This window comes from Anoplopoma fimbria, chromosome 18 (genome assembly GCF_027596085.1).
Source record: "Anoplopoma fimbria isolate UVic2021 breed Golden Eagle Sablefish chromosome 18, Afim_UVic_2022, whole genome shotgun sequence".
In the NCBI taxonomy this organism is placed as follows: domain Eukaryota; kingdom Metazoa; phylum Chordata; class Actinopteri; order Perciformes; family Anoplopomatidae; genus Anoplopoma; species Anoplopoma fimbria.
Window position 1 is genome coordinate 11,834,134 of NC_072466.1, and position 19,322 is coordinate 11,853,455.

General features: G+C 41.3%; 1 protein-coding gene across 1 annotated transcript in view; it reads right to left on the reverse strand.

The window, feature by feature from the left end:
* LOC129107634 (glutamate receptor ionotropic, kainate 2-like) overlaps positions 1-15,790 on the reverse strand; it is a 52,223-nt gene extending 36,433 nt beyond the window's left edge. The window contains exon 1 of the mRNA XM_054619152.1: positions 15,667-15,790. Within this exon, the coding sequence (XP_054475127.1) occupies positions 15,667-15,790 (124 nt within the window). The remainder of the gene's footprint in view (positions 1-15,666) is intronic.
* Positions 15,791-19,322: the final 3,532 nt, after the last annotated feature.

Consider the following 19,322-nt stretch of genomic DNA (forward strand, 5'->3'; position numbering starts at 1 on the left):
ATCCTGACGGGAGGTTCATGCTGTGCCTGCCTGAGAAATCTTGTTAACTTTTAGATATATGCGATTCACACCTCGCGATGCTCATTAACTGTCAAGGAAAAAAAGGCCTGCAACACAAAAATAAACAATACACGCCGTTTCACCACACCCCATGAGCCAGACAACATAATTACCGCCGCAAAGTAAGGTGTTGTCAACTTAAAACAGCTCCTTTCAGACTTGTCAATTATTTTGAGCCACACAAAAAAACGAATAAAGCTCCAGATGGTCCATCAATGTGGTTAAGAATCCTTAACAAAGGGAGGCAATGTTTGACAAGACTACACATGTTTCATTTATAGATTATGACAAGACGTTATTTACCTGCATTCTTTTGACAATCAACAAAAATGTCTGTCAGTAAATTTGACAGCAACATTATGAGGACATATTGCAGAATTATGATTAAATGAACACACTGTTTTTAACAACATGTATATATTTTTTGTTTCGATCCATCCAATATACAAATGAGGACATACTATTTAAGGTGTTATTGGGGTCAGTGAGAATGATACGAGTATTTTCACACATACATTATTAAAAGAGGCAAAGACATGTTGTAGGTGGTACAGTACGCCGGTGTACGAACCATATTACAGTTTCAAAGAAAATATTTCTGTGTCAAGCAACTGAAACAGCTGTAGAGTCAAGCAACCACTTTAAACTTTCAAAATAAACATAATAAAAAAAGTGAACCAACGTTACGAAAGCTGTTACACCTTAGAGGATGGACAAAATCCTGAGAAAGCTTTACAGAAATCAAACTTAAAAGAGAATGTATGACGTGAGGGGGAAAAAAAAGATGAAAGGGGTTTGTGAGAGCAGCTCTGAGAAAAACTCTTGGAGTCAAGAGCTGAGTTCAGCAGTCCATCCACGGCTCCCATCCTCTCGGAGGACAGAGAGTCCGTTTGACGAAATCCAAATTGAAAAAAAAAGTTTAAAGCCTGTTTATCGATTCAATTACAGAGAGGGAGGGAAAAAGAGACTGAAAGAGAAGAAGACAGAGGGAGTGAGGCATTTTTGAAAGAGTGAGAGCTGTACAGTAATAGACACAGCTGCTATAAATAGCGGCCAGCCATGGCAGGAAAGGATAGAGAGGGAGTGCAGGAGGAAAATGAAGATGTCATTAACTTTAGTTTTATCACTGTCACCATGACACACCCATATGCTGTGCTTCCTTACTTTATTCTATAGCGTTTTCTCTATTATCCAGTAGAGAATTGAAGAAGGTGTCATGGAGAGGAAAAGAGAGACGGATGTCGCAGTGGAAGATGAGAATTCAGAGTAAACCTGTAAAGGCACTTTAGTGCATGTTTTGTGCTTCACTGTCACTGAGTGATAATAATGAGGTTCTCATGCTTTTGGTCGTCCTGCTATACAGCAATGGGATGTGAACATGCTGCTATTCATGGCATTTAATTTCAATGGAATTGCACATTAATCCGAAAAAGAGCGAATACCCGAGAATCACCATTACAGATGATTGGAATCGTGTCAGTCTGACCTAATAGATAATTATTATACTATTGCCCCGAGGGAGCAGACTGAGCTCCACTGGCCTGTTCAACAAGTTTGATAATGAGCATTAGGATATTAAGTTATGCCCTCAGACTTCTTTGGCATGCTGTATGGCTTGGACATGCTGGTTTGAAGCTAACCGAGTACCATTGAGAACACAGACGAGCAGGAACATAAAATTCAGGCCACAAAGGGTTACATTTAATATTTCAGGGGAGATTTCAAGCATTGTGTTACAGAAAATGTAATGTTGTGTAGCATGTTATATGAGAATATATTTTCAGTATTGTTTAAAATGAATGATGAATCCAACATTAACATTGCTTCCCAAATTGAATTTTGGTAGTAATTATGTATTTATATAAAATCTAAAATCTTGTATCAACTGTCTACCCATCCTCCTCTTACTAGTTGGTGTTATGGTCCATCTGATTGCAGGTGTGTGAGTTACAGCGGAGATAATCTGTGTGTGTGTGTGTGTGTGTGTGTGTGTGTGTGTGTGTGTGTGTGTGTGTGTGTGTGTGTGTGTGTGTGTGTGTGTGTGTGAGTGCACTTGTGTGAATTATGGTGCCATCATTGAGACTGGTGTGAATTATGGTGCAAATGAAAGCTCTGAGTGAGTTATGAGCTGGATAATCACCCTGACGAGAAAACAGGCCTGCTGATATGTGTGTGTGAGAGAGAGAGAGAGAGAGAGTCTGAGCAGAAATTGGAAATGAAAAGGAAGGAGGGGGGGGGGGGTTCTATGTAAATTTGACATTTTTTTTAAAGTTTGTTCACAGTTGATAATGCACATTTTAGATTGATCTTTGTAAAGTGACTTTGTCATTGGCTTTATTTTGGACAGAAATGTATTTCTTTAATAATTAATACATTTGTCATACATCACAAACAATAGTTATGAACAAACCTTGAAATGTATGTAGAGGCGATGAAAGTATGTATCACTCATGGTAAAATGTATTCTACTGCTCACATGCTGCTGTGAACAAGAATTAAAAATTCCACAATATTTCAGTGACTTCAGTTCTCTGTAATTACTAGCAGAGAAAGTGAATTTAGTACTGAGAAGAAAAAGCAACTAATCCATGAATGAAAATACAATTAGCCCTATTTACTCAAGGATGCTCTTGTTCACTGGGAGATGGGAATCAGATATGTTGCCATGGCGACTCATGCATGTATGCTATGACTGTGAGGCATCGCCAGTTTTGGAATCTGGGCAGCAGATTGGTGGAGGAAGGGCGTTGTGATAGTGCGGACGGTCTGTCTCTGTGACTAATGACCAGCGGTGCAGCTGCAGGATAGTGGTGGGCTGTAAGGGTGGGTGCCATGGCAACCAGCGAGCAACCCTTTCGGTAGGGCAAATGGCCCAGGTATGAACGTGAAGTAGCTCAGTTAGGCAGGACCTCCACCCACCACACCCCAAAACCCCTGGACTGTTGCTGTCTCCTTCCCTCTTTCAGCAGGTGCTTGGAGCCAATAGGTAAGAGGCAAAAGTGATGGAAAAGCTCCATAAATATCCCTGAAATTCCCAATGGGAGAGGTCCCTGACATGTTTGGCGGTGAATGGGACATGATGCATGAAGGCCTGCAGAGAGTCGCCGCCCCTGGTCATTAATCTGAAGATCCCCTTGCAGTAGACTGACCTTCCAATGCTTCACAAGGGCCAATTCTCTGTCGTGCTGAAAATCCCCAGAAATCTGACCAGGGCATGGGATACATGAACTGTGCAGGATGCTCTGCAGTGCTATGATATCACACAAACAAACCATCATCAGTGTAGTCTGAAAGTATGAGTATGAAATTTACCTGAAAGCTATTCTCTAGGAATTTAAGTCCGGGCTTACTACATATTTTCTCATAAAAAATTCAACATATTTGTTTTTGCGCAGGTCTTACCTTTTTTATTCTTCTTTAATATCGTTAGTAGCAGAGGTGAAACATAACAGTGTATTATTTGACCAGCTACACCTCTCCTGGCATTGGCTCAGAGATAATTTCTTACAGAGCCTTGGTGCTGTAAGGGCAAGATAAGGAAAGCACTAAACTTGGTTAATAGAGTTACATTTTCTAAGCTGACACTTGATAGAGATCTTGCTTGAGTCTAATAAACTTGTGAAGAAGCCATACTTCAGCTTAAATCAAATGAGAGATAAAGGAGTAAAATCAATGGAGTGAAATACTAGTTTTAGAAAATAATGGAATAAAAAAGCTGAATTGGAAAACAACTGAAAACACAAATAAGCACAAAAAAGCAATTACTTAAAGAGTTATAAAAACTGAACATGAAACCATTATAAAGCAGCTTCTGTGAACAGTTAAGCTGTTGTAATCTGACTTGTTCGGCTTGTTGTGTGTTTTTTTTTTTCTCCAGGATGGAATCACTCTTGTCACCCTAAAGCCTCTTGACACTGGACTGGACTGTCACCTGCCACTGCTCCGCGTTAAGCCTCAGGCGGACTCACACACTGCAACATACTCGTGTGAACACGTACAATCACGCACTCTTAAGATTGAGCCTAAGCAAACCTGTCAGGTAAGAAACAACTGAGTCTGGGAGAAAATGTGACTGTTGTGAGAATTTAAAGCCCAGGCCTGCAGCATTCAGAGATACCCCAGTTAATTTGCACTAATAAAAATTAGCTCTGCCATTGCCAAAGGGTCAATTTCATCAGTCTTCAATTAGAAATGTGTGCCACCAGTCTCGTCATTGACCCAGCTACAAGCAGGAAACCAATGATCATGTAACATGTATTAGTTCTGAGCGCTGGCAACAGATGTGCTAATTTTCCCGGCTCTCTCTATTCATAATAATGTGCCAGCTCCCTCCTCAAAATATGTGCTAATTTGCAAGGGCTCATTGTTGATGTGCTAAACTACCGGCTGACATTTTGTGTGCTAATTTGTCAAGCAGGGACCCCTTTTGGTACTAATTGTGCCAAACTGTGAGTACACTTTCACAGGCCTTGAATTGCTGAAGTCCCAAATGACTTCCGTCTGCTCGCAGTTTCCAACCTCTCCACTGCTCTCAAATTGTGAATGCAACAGTAAAGAAATACTTACCACTGTGAAAATAAGATGTAGAAGCACTAAGTGCACACGCTCAATTTTACACACACACACACACACACACACACACGCACGCACGCACACAAAAATATGCGCCAGCTCTTGAGATTAGATTAACTCCTTAAAGAAATATTGCAGTACAGCTTGAGTCAAATCATAGAAACAGAATAGGAAAAGAACGGACATCCCCTTTCATATCAACATGGCAGGATGGTCAGAGCAGCAGACAATTTTACCCTTGCTTTTGTGACCATTGTAGCGGACCAACTACTGTATAATCTAAATCGATTTATAGCAACTCGCAGACTCACTGAGGTGAGGCTTTGCAGTGGAGTACTAATGTTACAAAGCATTGAGCCAGAGTAAATAATTAAAATTTAACAATGCTTCCAATCCAAACATTTTTGCCACAGCAAAGGAAAGCACATTACTGTTGTCAGATGAGTGACAACTTTGTTTAGCTCATTTTACCAGCGTAGCATTACAGCATGGTAGAATTAGCAAGCTAACTAGTTGACAGCGTGCTAGTTTGCTAGCATGCTAATCCCCCTTGTCCTAATGCTACAGAAAATGAGCAAAGCAGCAGGCTGGTAGTCTGCAGCAGTGCTGGATCCAACTGTCCTGCTGCTCCAATGAAGGACTGTTCTACTCCTATTCTATCTGTGGTATCATCAAACACAATGCAGAAATAACAGCCCGTTCCCAGGATTTAAAAAAAGCTACTGACTGAAACACAAAACTAGTTTACTATGATGATGTTTGATATTGAAATTATTTTGCTGAAATATTCAATATCATCTCTCCTGCAGTAACCGCTACGTGTGTGTGCCCAATTTAGAGGTACGCTCTTGAGTTTCAAATACCTGGTAAGACAAAAAATAGAAGCACAGAGAGAGACCAGCACATGTTTTGTAGTGTCAGAACAAACACATTTCACAAGGACATGCTTTTTTCCCCCACATGTACACAGATTTTTTCATTTCCTTAAAATCATCAAACAATATTTTACAACAAAAGCAAATAATATATTTTAGATTGATCACCTAATTATTTGGTCTGTAATATATATTTCCAATCCAAAAGGTGACGTTCTGTTTTGTATGACCTTCAAAACCTTTTCTGTTGATGAACTCATCGCTTAATGAGTCCTGTCGGCTTTAATTATTTTCAATACTCAAGTAAACTACTTTGCAAGCCAAAGTCATAGTGTACAATAAATCTGTTGTCTGTTGAAATTGAAAATATAATAAATATTGTACCAAATGTCATTCTTACTTGTGGAGGTGAAGCATGCAGGCTATAACTCATTCAGTACACAACAGTCACAACATACAGAAAACTGTAAGAACTTTGCTTGCAAAGAGTAAAATATCTAAAGCTTCTAATGCACACAAATAAACAGAATCACAGACAACAAAAGACAGACTGTAAAAACCACAGGAAAAAATGCCTCCTAGCATATAACTGCCAGTGTTATCATGCTTGTCACAATAGCACACTGTATGTAAATGTACTCAATAAATGTGGTAATAAAGTTTGGCATCAACATAACAAACATAAACATAACAAAAATGCAGCTGTGTTTTAGTGAGAAATAAAAATCCTATTATTTGTTTGATGCACATGCATTTTGGGGAAAATATAGTGACTTTTACACACTGTGGGTTTTATGAGCCTTTGAGCTCCCACACTCCATGTCTGACTTCCGAGTCGAAACACGAGTATTCCCAAAACAGCCGTCACAAGGTTATGAAGTTCAAGTAAATAACACAAATCCCAAAACTGCAGTCATGAGCTTTTTCCTGCCAACACAGAAAATATGTGATTTGGCTCTAATAAACAGGCCATGGGGAGGGAGTGGGACCAGTTATTGAACAGAATGCTTTCTGATGCTTTATGCCTCACCATTCTCTGACATTTTTTCTTCCGTGCCCCATTTTTTTTTTCTCTCCTTTTATCAAACAACCACACGCATACACACCGCCTTCCTCGCTCCCACTGACTAGAGTATGTCTCATGGTGGCCTCGGCAGGTGACAGATGGCAACCTCACAGCACTGCTCACTGTAAACTGAGTTTTAATCAAGCCTAAGCACGTGTGAGAGATGCTAATTATCCACTGCAGGCTAAGAGAGTCCAGCCTCAAGAACGTCATTACTATGCATGTGCATCTCTGGCTGGTATCACTTTCCCCGTTGTGATAAAAAGCATTATCATTCATTTATGACATTGAAGCTGAGAAGTACGAGGCAGGATGGACCGATACAGCCCTCAAGCTATATCGCTCACTAAAATAAATATAGATGAGAACTTGACTACCAGTAATCTCGGAGTCTTAAACAAAATCTCTGAAAGTAAAGCAGTTGGATTTCCAGCTGTCTCTCAGCACACTTTCAAAAATGACTCTCACACTATTGTGCCATTTCTGACATGAAACAATGGCTCTTATCCTAAAAGAGTGTTATAGGAAGGATAAACTTCGACCTTGGAATAGAGCTAAAATGAAGTTTAATTTATAATGTTGCAATTAGGTCATAGCAAATTAGACAAGACTCCATCGTCCTCTTTACTCCCTCCGCTGCTCTCATTCTAATTCAGAGGTTCTCCTGCTCATCAAAATAGCCCTGTGTAACACTATATCCATTGTAATTTTGAGCGAAATGGCAGTAAAATTAGACTCTTTCTTGTAGAAGGGCAGATGTTATCTCCATCAGAGTCAAAGGTCAAGAATTAATTCAGGAGTCGGGTTGTTAAAGCTCAAAGCAGGATTTAAACTATCTGATTATAATATTTTTTAATCTTCAGGATTTAGACATACTTGCACAGAAGGTGTATATTATTTTCAGATAGGTAATGACACAGAAGCCGGTAAACTGTGAGTCTAATATGCTATAAATATGAAGTAAAATATTATTGCATAAAGATTGGGCAATGGTGTTCTTATACACAAATTAAATTATAATCATACAGAGTCATTTCTAGTAGCTTGCATTGCATTAAAGCTAGAGTTCCTTCAGCACAGTAAATTCGTATCTATATTGTCTTATAAAAGCCAATTTTGTAACGAAAAGAATATGAAAACTAGAGAAGACAATAAAGCTAGTTTTAAGCTATAAACAAATGAGTATTGAGAATATAAAGTAAGTCTTGGTCATAAGTGCTACAGCACAGTGCTCTATTCCAGGAGTTCAATGAGACTGAAAAGGTATTCTTTGCTTTGAAATTCAAAAGGTACAAAAGGAAATAGAGGTTTGGAATGTGCATGTCATATGAGGATTTGTGCCTTTGTGTGCAAGGACACTGAGACCAGAGGAAGAGAGGAAGCCAGGCTTGATGACAGTGAGGGAACAAAGTAGAGGGGAAGGACCAGGAGACAAGCTGAGAGCCGAAGGGAGACAAAGACGACACGGAGAGGACAGCAGAGGACAAAGGGGGGAAAAACAGAAAAAGGAGAAAAAATGAAAGAGAAAATTGACTTTTTTTTTTATATTCATTTGATGCTGATGGTGCAGATGTGTTTGGAGAATAACAGGTGATGGCCATGATGTCTAAAGTCAAAGTAAGATGTAGGACATAAGCAGATGGCGAAGTCTGATGTCAGACGACCAAAAGGAGGAGAGTCTGGAGACAGAGAGTGGAAGAAAGAGGAGGAGGGGTAAGAAAACAATAGATGAGCGAATGAAACGAGGGGGAGAAATGGAAAATAAAAGAGGTCACAGGAGGCAGATAAAAGACACTCAATTAAACGGCTGAATGGATGGCCCATTAGACCTGAACGGACACCTGCATTCTTCCCCTCCTCTCTTTCAGCCACAGGGCAGGGAAATGTCAACTCCTGGTTTGGGTTCATCAGCCTCCCATCAGCCACTGCAGTACACAAGCTAGCTGATAATCAGAGCAACAGGTACAAGTCAATATGCAACACTTTGCTGCAAAGGTTGTGTCGATTTTTCTTGCTTGTTCTAAAAACACACACAGCCAATTGAACAGTGGAAGAGAGAGAAATAAATGAAAGAGACCTGCACACTGACTTTGGAAAAGAAAATAGCCAGAGGCTTAGCGAAGCACCTCAAATATGCTTGCTCATTTTCTTTCTCAAAAAATAAGAAAAAGATCTGTTGAGGATGAATGTAAAAAGACAATTGAGGTGAAATTGGTGGGAAATCAAGAGTCTTAATCTTTCTTGTGATCTGCAGTCTGCTGTTTATTTCACAATTTCTCACATGTTCACACCCTGCAGGGTAGAAAATTCTGCGTCTTTCGTCATGTTCAATAAAGCAATGACCGGGTGTGGGTACATCTCGTTGGTAGCTGAGCGAGTGAAATGGAGTTAACTGGCTTCAATTTGTCGATTTAAAATCTTAAAACAGATTGCACAAAATGAGAAATCAATCCAAGTCCGTTTTAGTCCGCTGTAATGCTTCGTGTGTTGGTAAGGGATTGGAGGGTCATATCAAACAGATGGGGGATTGCGTTCGAGTGTGGGCGACTAACAACAGATCCCTGAAGGACGGTACTACAGCTAAAAAAAAAATTGCATTACAGCTTCTTTAATGAAATAAGATTAGTTTTAATGCATCAATTAAAGACACTGATTTTTGTGCTAACGTCTGTTTCCATTAGCTAAAGCCGACACAAATGATTTCTTTCTCGGTTTCCATTAGCTAAAGCTGACACAAATGCTTTCTTTCATGTGCATTTTTCTCCTCTCACCTTTCCTGGCACAAATACCTTCAAAGCGAAAATAATGGAGGACTGATTTAAAGAAAGCCACACAAACACTTCCGCTGAGCAAAAGGAAAAGAAGGATGTATAAAAATGAAATTCAACATAGCAGGAGGGGACGTTTTGCACAGCCCTGGTGGATCGTGGACAATTGAGTGTCATACTGATTCAAAGAACATGATTTTAGGTAAGCCTGCCTCAATACATCCTCCCACAGAGCCCATTTCCCCCCGTGTCCTTGGTTCACACAGAGAAACATTCATACATCCGGCCGGCTGTGCTGTCGATGGGAGCCCGTATTCTGTCTTTCAGTCAGTCGCTCACCCTCCTCCTCTTACTCCTTTATTCAGCTGGCTGGAGATGAAGGTGAATCACCACATCCTAACCTGATTGGTGCCTCACATCATAGCCAATGCAGGAGGGCTTTCTGTAATCGATTGACTTCTTGTAGTTTGGACGTCAGTGCTTTCATTTACACTGTATGTGCCTCCAAATATCTTTACTGCTTGCTTGAAATTCACATGAAATTGCTCCTGTATATACTAATGAGCGCCATAGTAACAGACACATCCAACAAATGACCTCCTGCATGTATTAATAATTAGAGCAATTACAGAGTAAACATTTAATACGTTTCCCAATCAGCACCATCACCGGATTCCATAATAAACCATTGACAAGCCATGTTTGTTTCCCTCCATTGCGCAGACAATTAAAAGTTAATTACAACAGCTAAGCCCCTATATAAAAGCTAAAATTCTCACATTACTCCCACACATGTCGCAAAGCATGGTACCATATTGCAGCAAATGGAAGGAATACACCATTTAAAGCGCAGCCACTTCAGAACGTATATCACAAAGACAGCGAATGAAATATTCCAACTGAGTTTGGAACTTGTGATAGAAATGGGATATTGTCAACATCAAAACCATGTTGGCTCACAGACGTCCCTGCAGCTTGTCGCTGTTAAAAGTCGTCATTAATTCACAGTTACGTGCATCATTAATCCGCACATCCTTCTTAAAGCACACATAGTTTTTAGTTTACCTGTTTGCATTCGCACAGATGGCAACCTGTGATGGATACACACAGGAGGAAGCCATCCGGGACTTGGCACTATACCTGCTATGCTGCCAGTTTCTGCCTATGTTCATTATTCCTCTTAGCAGTACAAACACATTGATTTTTATTGATTCCCACCATTTTAAAGTCTACTGAAAGTGGAGACAGCCAACTATGTAATGAGACAATATAGATACATTCATGAGATACTAATAAAAATACATTTTGGGTTTAGTTCCCCGGAAAACTACCTATGAGGATATTTGTGTCACCAATGTTTTTTAACTGTATTTCTGTCCTGTAAAAGCTATTTCATGCTTATAGTCCCGGCTTGCTAATACTATACTGCTGACATTTATTCAGAGCTGCAGTGCATGACTCCTGGCCTCCCACTATATTTCCACAACACACTCTACTGTCCTTTTTCTGTGTCTCCTCACAGAAGCCATCAGAAAACAGTAATAAAAGACCACGACTGAGAGTGGGTTGAGAGTGGACTGCTCAGAGGCAAACTAATCTATCTTTACTTTGTATCTGCTGGCCTCAACACTCACTGTTTTTCTACTCGCTCTCACTTTACAAACTCCCTCTCTGCCTGTTTTTCCTTCTCTAACAAACATTGTTTTTCTTACACTTCTCTTTGACTTTAGATTTTCTTCCATCTCCCTCGGTGGGATTGTGAGAAGGACTCCACATGTGTTAAAAAGAATGAAAAAAGAAAAAAAAGAAAAACTGTGCGTCTTTTCAGCTTTGACCTTCAGTCAGGTCTGAGCCAGACAATCAAGGCAGCAAGACATCCGGCAGGGCTCTTCTCGAGGGACGGTTTCACAAAACATTTGCACATATAACCCCTAACGCTTCTAATACGCAGGGAAATGCCTGAGTGGCAATGACAAGGAGTGATAGGCTGTGAATGATGAAAGCCAGTTCAGTAGGCAAGCCTTCCATCAGGCAGTAGAAGAATACAGGACTCAGATGTATTTGATTTTTAAAAATAGACAGAGGAGGCAGTAATGCTAGAACCGGTTACCCTGCAAACAAGGTCAATCTTCCAATGCAAATAATATTTTCCGATGTCGCTGGTAAATCTAAAAAAAATCACTAAACGCTAAGCAAAACAAGAAAACTAATTTCATACCTCACAGTTATTTTCCATTTCAAAATGCCAAGAAATCTGTACCAAGAATTAATCACCATCGAGCCTTTTGTAACTGAGGCATGACAGCAAGACCTTCAAAGTCTCAGGAATGTAAACATGTTTTAAAAAATCCATCTAGATATATTTCTCTGCTTCAAGCCCATGTGTGGTGCTGCATGCTAATGCAAGGCATATCTCCTTTTTGTTCTTGAAACCCACGGTGGGTATTTTTAAACCGTGGAAATCATTTGCCAGTAGAGAGGAGATCGTTTCATTTTTCTATAAGCTACAGCGCGGCCAAGTGACACATGAATATTTTAAGCAGCTTTGTGCCTATTTAAATGTGTTTGCTGTGAACGTGCTGGCAGTGGGCCAGGGCACAGGGTGTTATCCTTAATTCCCGCAATTCCAAACTAAACTCCATGCCGATAATTCAGGCTGGCGGAAAGCAAAAGCAAATAAAGTCAATTAACGACAAACTCCCCTTGAATTTGTTCCCTCTGCCCTTGCTTGTTCTTCACAACCTTGTAATTTCGCCTCCATAAACACAGCTGATGGAATGAAAAGAGTGTTAAGTATTAGAAATGCAATAAAAAAGGCTTTCATCTTGGCACCGCATTGTGGAAGTAGTTAGATAAAGCTTTCACCAGAGGCGATAGTGTCTTTTGCCAGAGGACTGAAAAAAAAGCCTTGAATTCCTTTCCAAAATGAAAAACAATGTTGTGTTTTAGTCATATATACTCCCACACATGTCTGTATTGGGTGATATATAAACATAACCAGCAAAAAAACAAACAAAATGAGCATCTCTGAGTCAACAATGCTTTCAGCAGCAGCACAGGAAAATGCGTTTGTCATAGCAATTTAAAGATGGCGGTGATAACGTTATCAGTCAACCTCACAGCCGCAGACCAAGTCTGGTCATCAAAATTAAAACTGTCTCTATTTCATTGTTGATATTCCCTCTGTTGAAGTTCTTCCTGGGGCATTTTATGAATTAGACCCATGTTAGTAGAACTCAATTAGCATTGATGGAATGGCAGATGTGATGACTCATTGCTTGTGTGACTGAGCCTTTGTGAAGGGGACATCTAAATAAGCTCATGTACTTATCGCTCCAATTTCCCAGGAAGAGTGCAAAAATTAGCTCCTTTCATTCGAGCATATACCGGTTAGTCAATGCATAAAGCTATGGAATATTATGCAACCCCGCATTTCCACCTCAGTGAACTCTAACAGGTCATCTATGACAACTGAGGGGGAAACAATGATGTTAGCCAACCAAAGCTCAGCTTGCAAATTTAAAACTAGGTTCAGTTGCTGTTCCATTTTATGTTTGAAGTGGACGTTTTACAGCTTTTTCTTTAGCCTACATAGCAAAAATGGATTTGGAGAGAATACCAAAGTGGTAATTGAAAAAAAAGATCTTGTTCTGGGAGACCCTTAGCAGCATCAGTAGCTACAAAGTCTCTTTCAGTGCTCTCAAAAGGCAAGTGTAAAATTATTATGAAAAGAGACTTATCTCCGATGTATCTTATTACGCCGTGTAGGGCTGCACCGGGCCCATTTCAGAATCAAAGTAAATTAATTACCTCTAACATTTATAAATGAGGAACATCCGACATAATAATAATAATTCATTTCTGTGTGGAAATTAGCTCAGCATTTTTGCTTGCAGCTGGAGGCCAAAACACTTCTTGTTTCTTTTTTTTTATCTGACACTTGTCGCTCTACACGGTGAGGCCGACGCTGTGGATACAAAGGGCTTACTATGTTTTGGTGTTACAGTGTGTGTGTGTGTGTGTGTGTGTGTGTGTGTGTGTGTGTGTGTGTGTGTGTGTGTGTGTGTGTGTGTGTGTGTGTGTGTATGCATGTGTAAAGGTCTCAGCCTGACAGGAGAACAGTGGTTGTACAATGTGAGCCGCCTGTCTGGGCCGAATGGAACTTGGGGCAGGAAGGGAACAGACAGACCCAGGGGAGCTGACCCCCTCGTTTAGTCGGCCTCTTGCAAGCAGCTGGGATTATCTGCTGAACAAGCACGTCCTGCAGGGCAGGAAATGCACGGGAAAAGGACCAATGGGCGCCATGTCTCTCAAGGCATTTTTGTATTTCTCCTCTCTCACATCAAAAGCACTTTCCTTTTTTTTTTAAAATAAAAATCAGCCAGACACGAGTCTATCTTTATATATATATATATATCTTTCTGATTTTGTAAAGTCAGCTCCTTTGCAAGAAAAAAGAGACAGATACGCATTTCAGCTTTTCTAAAGAGAATGTATTACACTATCCCAAAATTGAGCCATCTTACAAGGGATAGATGTGCCGCGGCTGCTACTTGACTGACAGAGAAAATGCTGTACAAAAACCCAGCGACAGAAGACATCCTACTCTATTTAAAAGCATAATAATTGTGCTTTTTGATCAGCAACAAGCAGCAGGCCGCGCTGTCAGTGCCTCTGAACAGGCGGTTCAGTGGCTTGTTTGGTCTCTCTATCAGGACCATGGACAGAGACCCGGCTGTTTTCAGCCTCGTTTCACTAACTCCTTCCTCCAGAACACGGGCAAAATCAGGCATGAGCTTCACCTCAGATTTAACGGTGACATGGATCACCGCTTATCTCGCATGTTTTTTGTTTTTTTTCTTCTCTCGTGCCACTGATGCCGTATGCCTTGCAGGGTTTCAGCATAAGCAACACATTTGGTATATAATACTAGTGACTCCAAATCTAACATGATATTGTGTGACATTATCAAATTACCGTGGTATCAGTTACCCAAATTCCCTCTGAGGTGTAACAAATATCTTATCAATCCCCCCCCCCCACACACACACACACATCGTTTCTGGCAGGGATCTACTCCTAATTTTGCCGGCATGGAAACTTTCGTGTCACACGCCAGGATTACTGAATAGACGCCCGATGCATGTCAGACAACGTGTGAGACGGGAAATCGCTCATCGGGAAGAGGATGCTGGGAGGAGAACAAGCACATCCCGTTGCCATAGCGGCGGCTTTTTGCGGACGCAGCCTGACTCTTAAACAGGACCCTCGGGGGGGGGATTGTAAGGATGTGTTGTCAACATTTGATGACATCCGTTGTCAGTGAGGGGAATGGGTGTGGGGTGGGGGAGATACTCTTAAAATAAAGCGAAAACACAGTCACCCTGAGACGCATATAATTAAGCAACGGGGCGAAACCTCATGAGGCCGTGATTTTAATGGGAACACAGTGGTTCTCAACATGAATCAGCAGCAATGCACTGTGGTGGTAACTTTTTAAGAACTACTTTTCATAATCAACCTTAATTATCGTACTGCCACCAGGCGCTGTATTTCTTAAAGAGAAGTTGGATAATCAATATGTAGGTTAATTAATGACACGCAAGCACTCTCAGTATGAGGTATGAGGTATTTAACTTTTTGTTACATTTGGCTCCCAACGTGACAAAGCCAATCACCACGGAGAAGTTTTAGTTGTATCGATGCCAATAACGGTATAAATGAGCGAAATCACGGGGGTTCCTATTGGATAGCAGTTCAGTGGGATTAAGGATGACAAGTAACCCATTGCCCGGCATATCGATTGGCCCTTGTGACAGATCAGAGTGATTGATCTGCACTCCGGGTGTAATGTTTACATGTATACATTTACTGCAGAGGACATGTTGGGGTGTCAGCAGTTTAAAGGGCCGTGGAGATACAAGACCTTCCTTCTACCCATGAACTGTTGCATATTCAGGGCTCCGTCTGTCACGGGTTAGCCACAGTGGTTTTTTAGCTCAAAGTTTACTGTAACATTGGTTCCAAGGTTCGTGGATCACACTATTCATCCTCCATAATACCGTTACAAGACATTATGAGATTAGAAATGTTAACAACTGTAAACTATTCATCAACGACTATGAATCTTTAGAGTGCTGGTCAAATTGTTTAGCCAACTAAAACAAGGCAAGAGTGGGATGAAATGCTTGTGCATGCCCGTTGAATTCACGCGTTCACGGCCGACAACCACACAAGGCAGCGCGTGGTCAGACATCGCTACAGATGATACCATATTATATATATATATATATATATAATATATAAAAAAAGAACAGATTCTTACCGAATCTTAAAACGTGTGGCATCCCGCGAGAGTGACCAAGAAACAGCAGCAGAAGCGGGATCAGCCTGAGGTTGGACCTGAAAACGAGACTGCTTATCATCAGATGAGGGGAGGTAATCTTCATGTTGTTTTGTAAAAAAAAAAAGCACAGTGGTTTAAATCCCCCCGGTGCGCGCGGGTTTGATTCCCCCGTAATTCTTCTATACACTCGTTGGGCAAGGCAGGGTGACGGCGGCCCTGGATGCGCAAGATCACGGCATGGTCACTCGCGTTTTCCCTAAATCCATTAGCAGTCCCGGCATGATTCTGTCTCCTTCCCCTTCTCCTCCTTCACTGCGCCAAGAAGCAACAATCCTCCGGGTCGAGGGACGGCGGGGGACATCCATGTCGAGGGGTACGGTGGATCCAGTGGGGAGGGGGTGGAGCCCCGAGCATGGGCTGGAGGTGAGCTACTGGAGAGGGATGGAGAGGGGCTAAGCATAGGAGACAGCAGCGGCGATGGACAGCCCCCCCTATGAGGCGCTCTGGGTTGCTTGCGCTCCCATTATACTGCACTGCTGCACAGGCTCTGACGTCGAGCCAAGGTTAGTGTTGTGAACGAGCACACCGAGAGAGAGAGAGAGAGAGAGAGAGAGAGAGAGAGAGGGGGGGGGGGAGAGAAGGGAGATATACAGATAGAAAGAAAATGAAAAAGAAGGGAGGGTGGGAATGTAGGGAGAGGGAGATGAATGGAGGGGAATAGATATGGAGGAACTTTATCCCAGGCTGTAGTTTCTCTGTTAGCCCCCCCCCCCCCCAAAAAAAAAAAAAAAAAACTTCAAGTCGAGCTCCCATGCATTCAGAGGTGTGTCGGTAAAGATGCAATCTTTTTTCAATGCACACAACATTAACTTCAGCGTGAACCCCTCAGCCTTTTTTTTTTTTTTTAATACTTGCAATCCTTCCGATGACCACCACATACGGATTCCATTCACAAAAGCAAAAGCATCTATGACGGGTAAATCTATACGATTATGAAAATAAAGTGTGGTCAACTTTTAATGAAGTGGCATCTGCAACTTCTATTTAACAATATATCATTTGTATACGTTTCGCTGTGGCGCAGGATCGCTATTCAGCACCATGGACAGAGACACAGCAAACCTACATATCGGCCTCACAAAGCAATGAGAGACTGACAGAAATATTTCACTGCGTCTTTGTCAGGTTTCAAACAGTCAGTAATGATTTAGTTGATGTTCCCACAGAAAAATCTATCATGATTGGGTAATTCTAGAGTCCCTTTCCTGTACAGGCACATACAGAAATAACTATGCACACACTGCCCTGCACACAATAACTGGCCAACCTCTGCACAATAGCAGATACAATCTCATGCCTGCAGGACATAACTGCACTGTTTTCCTTTCTCCCATACATCCCAGTAGGAGGCCCACTTTGCGTTCTGTCATTCACAAATTCCCTTTTCTAAACCTTTTCCAACGATATTTCAAGCGACAACCTTTCAACAATTTCCACCATCTTTTCAGAAATGTGGGAGGAGTGGGATGAACGGAATTAAAATTGGCAGAACAGCAAAACCCTAATATCGAGGGTGGCTGCTGAAAGGAGTGAATATTTAACCTATGCAAATAACTCCACTTTAGACCTGAAAGCCTTCCAGCAACAGACTATTTTCGTCTGTGAGCCATCCTCTGACGTGAAGGTGCATGTGGCATACACACAAAGGCTCCACTAAATTTCACAAGGAAAGAAATACTCTTGAGATGTGAAGTAGGCCTATCGCCTTACTATCTGATTGGCGAACCCAGAAGAGGCTGTATCCTAGAGGAGGCAATGCACTGAGAAGATGGATATCTGCAGCTCTTGTGTGGCTCTACATGCTATTGATTTAACACTACATGCATCTTATCAGCCCAATAAGCAGCACTTCATGGGCCACTGCATCAGCTGGAGATATATGTACAGTGGGGTGCCCCACCCCAATAGGTTGGAGGGCTATTTAATCCCAACGGAGATGTGAAAGGAGGTCTTTGATCGGCGCCACCAGAGTCCAAAGCCTGGATGAACACAGTCATTGTGTCACTGAAGTGTGAATGGCTGGCCTGTGTCTGCATGTATGTGTGTTTATGGTGTAGAACTATGCAAAAATAAAATCACTAAATCATTCCTGAATTGCCTTATAGCGTATTTAAATAGATCCTCTGGGTGACCTTGGCATACTTTATGGTACATTTATTACTTTTGACGTCACAAACATATTCTGAAAGAATGAAATTGCTGTTAACTGCCTATGTGTTGTATTTAATAGACTGCAGAATAGAGATGATAAAAGTAAATGTGTGCATATGCAAAGGATACTTACACCTCTCTTTTATTGGAGTGCTCCATTATACATAACAGGATCTGCCAAATCCCAATTCACAAATAAAAGCGAATGCATTTACTAGTGAAGAGGGTGTATCAGCTAAAGGAAACACAAAGTAATTACATGGGATCAAGTAGGTGGTGTGAACACTGACTTTGAACGTGTGTCAGTTCGTGTGGGTCTGCACACCAGCAATCTGCAGTGTGAGAATATCAAAGAGAATGACACTCATCATGCCACCATCTGGACCATTAGCATAATTATGAAAAAAAAAAATCAGGGTTTCCATATAAGTCAGCAGAGCTTCACACAGCATGAAAGGAATGCTCATTGAGCTCAGGGAGAAGACAACAGACAGGCACATTGGTTCCCTCTTAAAGTCACAGCGCCCTCTGGCCAAATCCTAAAATATTGCACCAAGAAAAGCCCTCAGGTGCCCCAACAGTCAATGCACCCAAAATGTAATTTGCAAAATAGAATTAAGGTTGCCACAAATCATTCTGTCTTAATGTTATCATATTATTCTAAACAGTGTAGTCTGTGCATCTGCATATGGTATTTAAGGGCGACAGAATGCCTTCCTTTAAATCTCCCTAGTTCATTTTTTGTTTGTAGTTTAGTTTAACACCCTTTTCCCTCCGGAAAAAGCCAGTCAGCATAACATAACTGAGTAAACCAGTTGGAAAAGAGGAGGTGAAAGGAACAGCTAATTGCCTCATTATGATGTTAAAATGACTCCTGCTCCTTTAGCTCGTTGTGACTAATAGGAAAATACCATTTGGGAGATGTACTTCTTTTTTCATCTGTGATCAAACCGTGTCGTTTTTAAAAGGAGACCACAAATTAGATTACTTTATACACACCCACTTGCTTGTAACCCAGGGAGTCTTCCACATGAGCTGGCTGGTGTGTTTATTCAGACGCCATTCATGTTCTGGCTAATGCAAAGGGGACTTTATGCAAAGGAGAGATAACCACTGCTAAAAGCCTTCTCTCTCTCTCCCTTTCTCTCGCTCTCTCTCCCTCTCTCCTCCGCCCTCGTTCACTGTCTCGCGCAGGCATACTGGTGGAAAGATAGCATTGGCACAGGGAGGGAAACCATGGAAACGAGAAGCTGATGCACTTTGAATGGTAAGACCCTGAAAGAGAAGACCTTCATTCAATGCAGTCGCCTTGTACTAAAGGCTCATCACTACTGCATTATTCTAAATGCTACAAGTTTATTCTAACCTGGTTGGCTCCAGAAAGCAAACAACGGTCTCACTCCATCAGGCCATTGTGTCGGGAT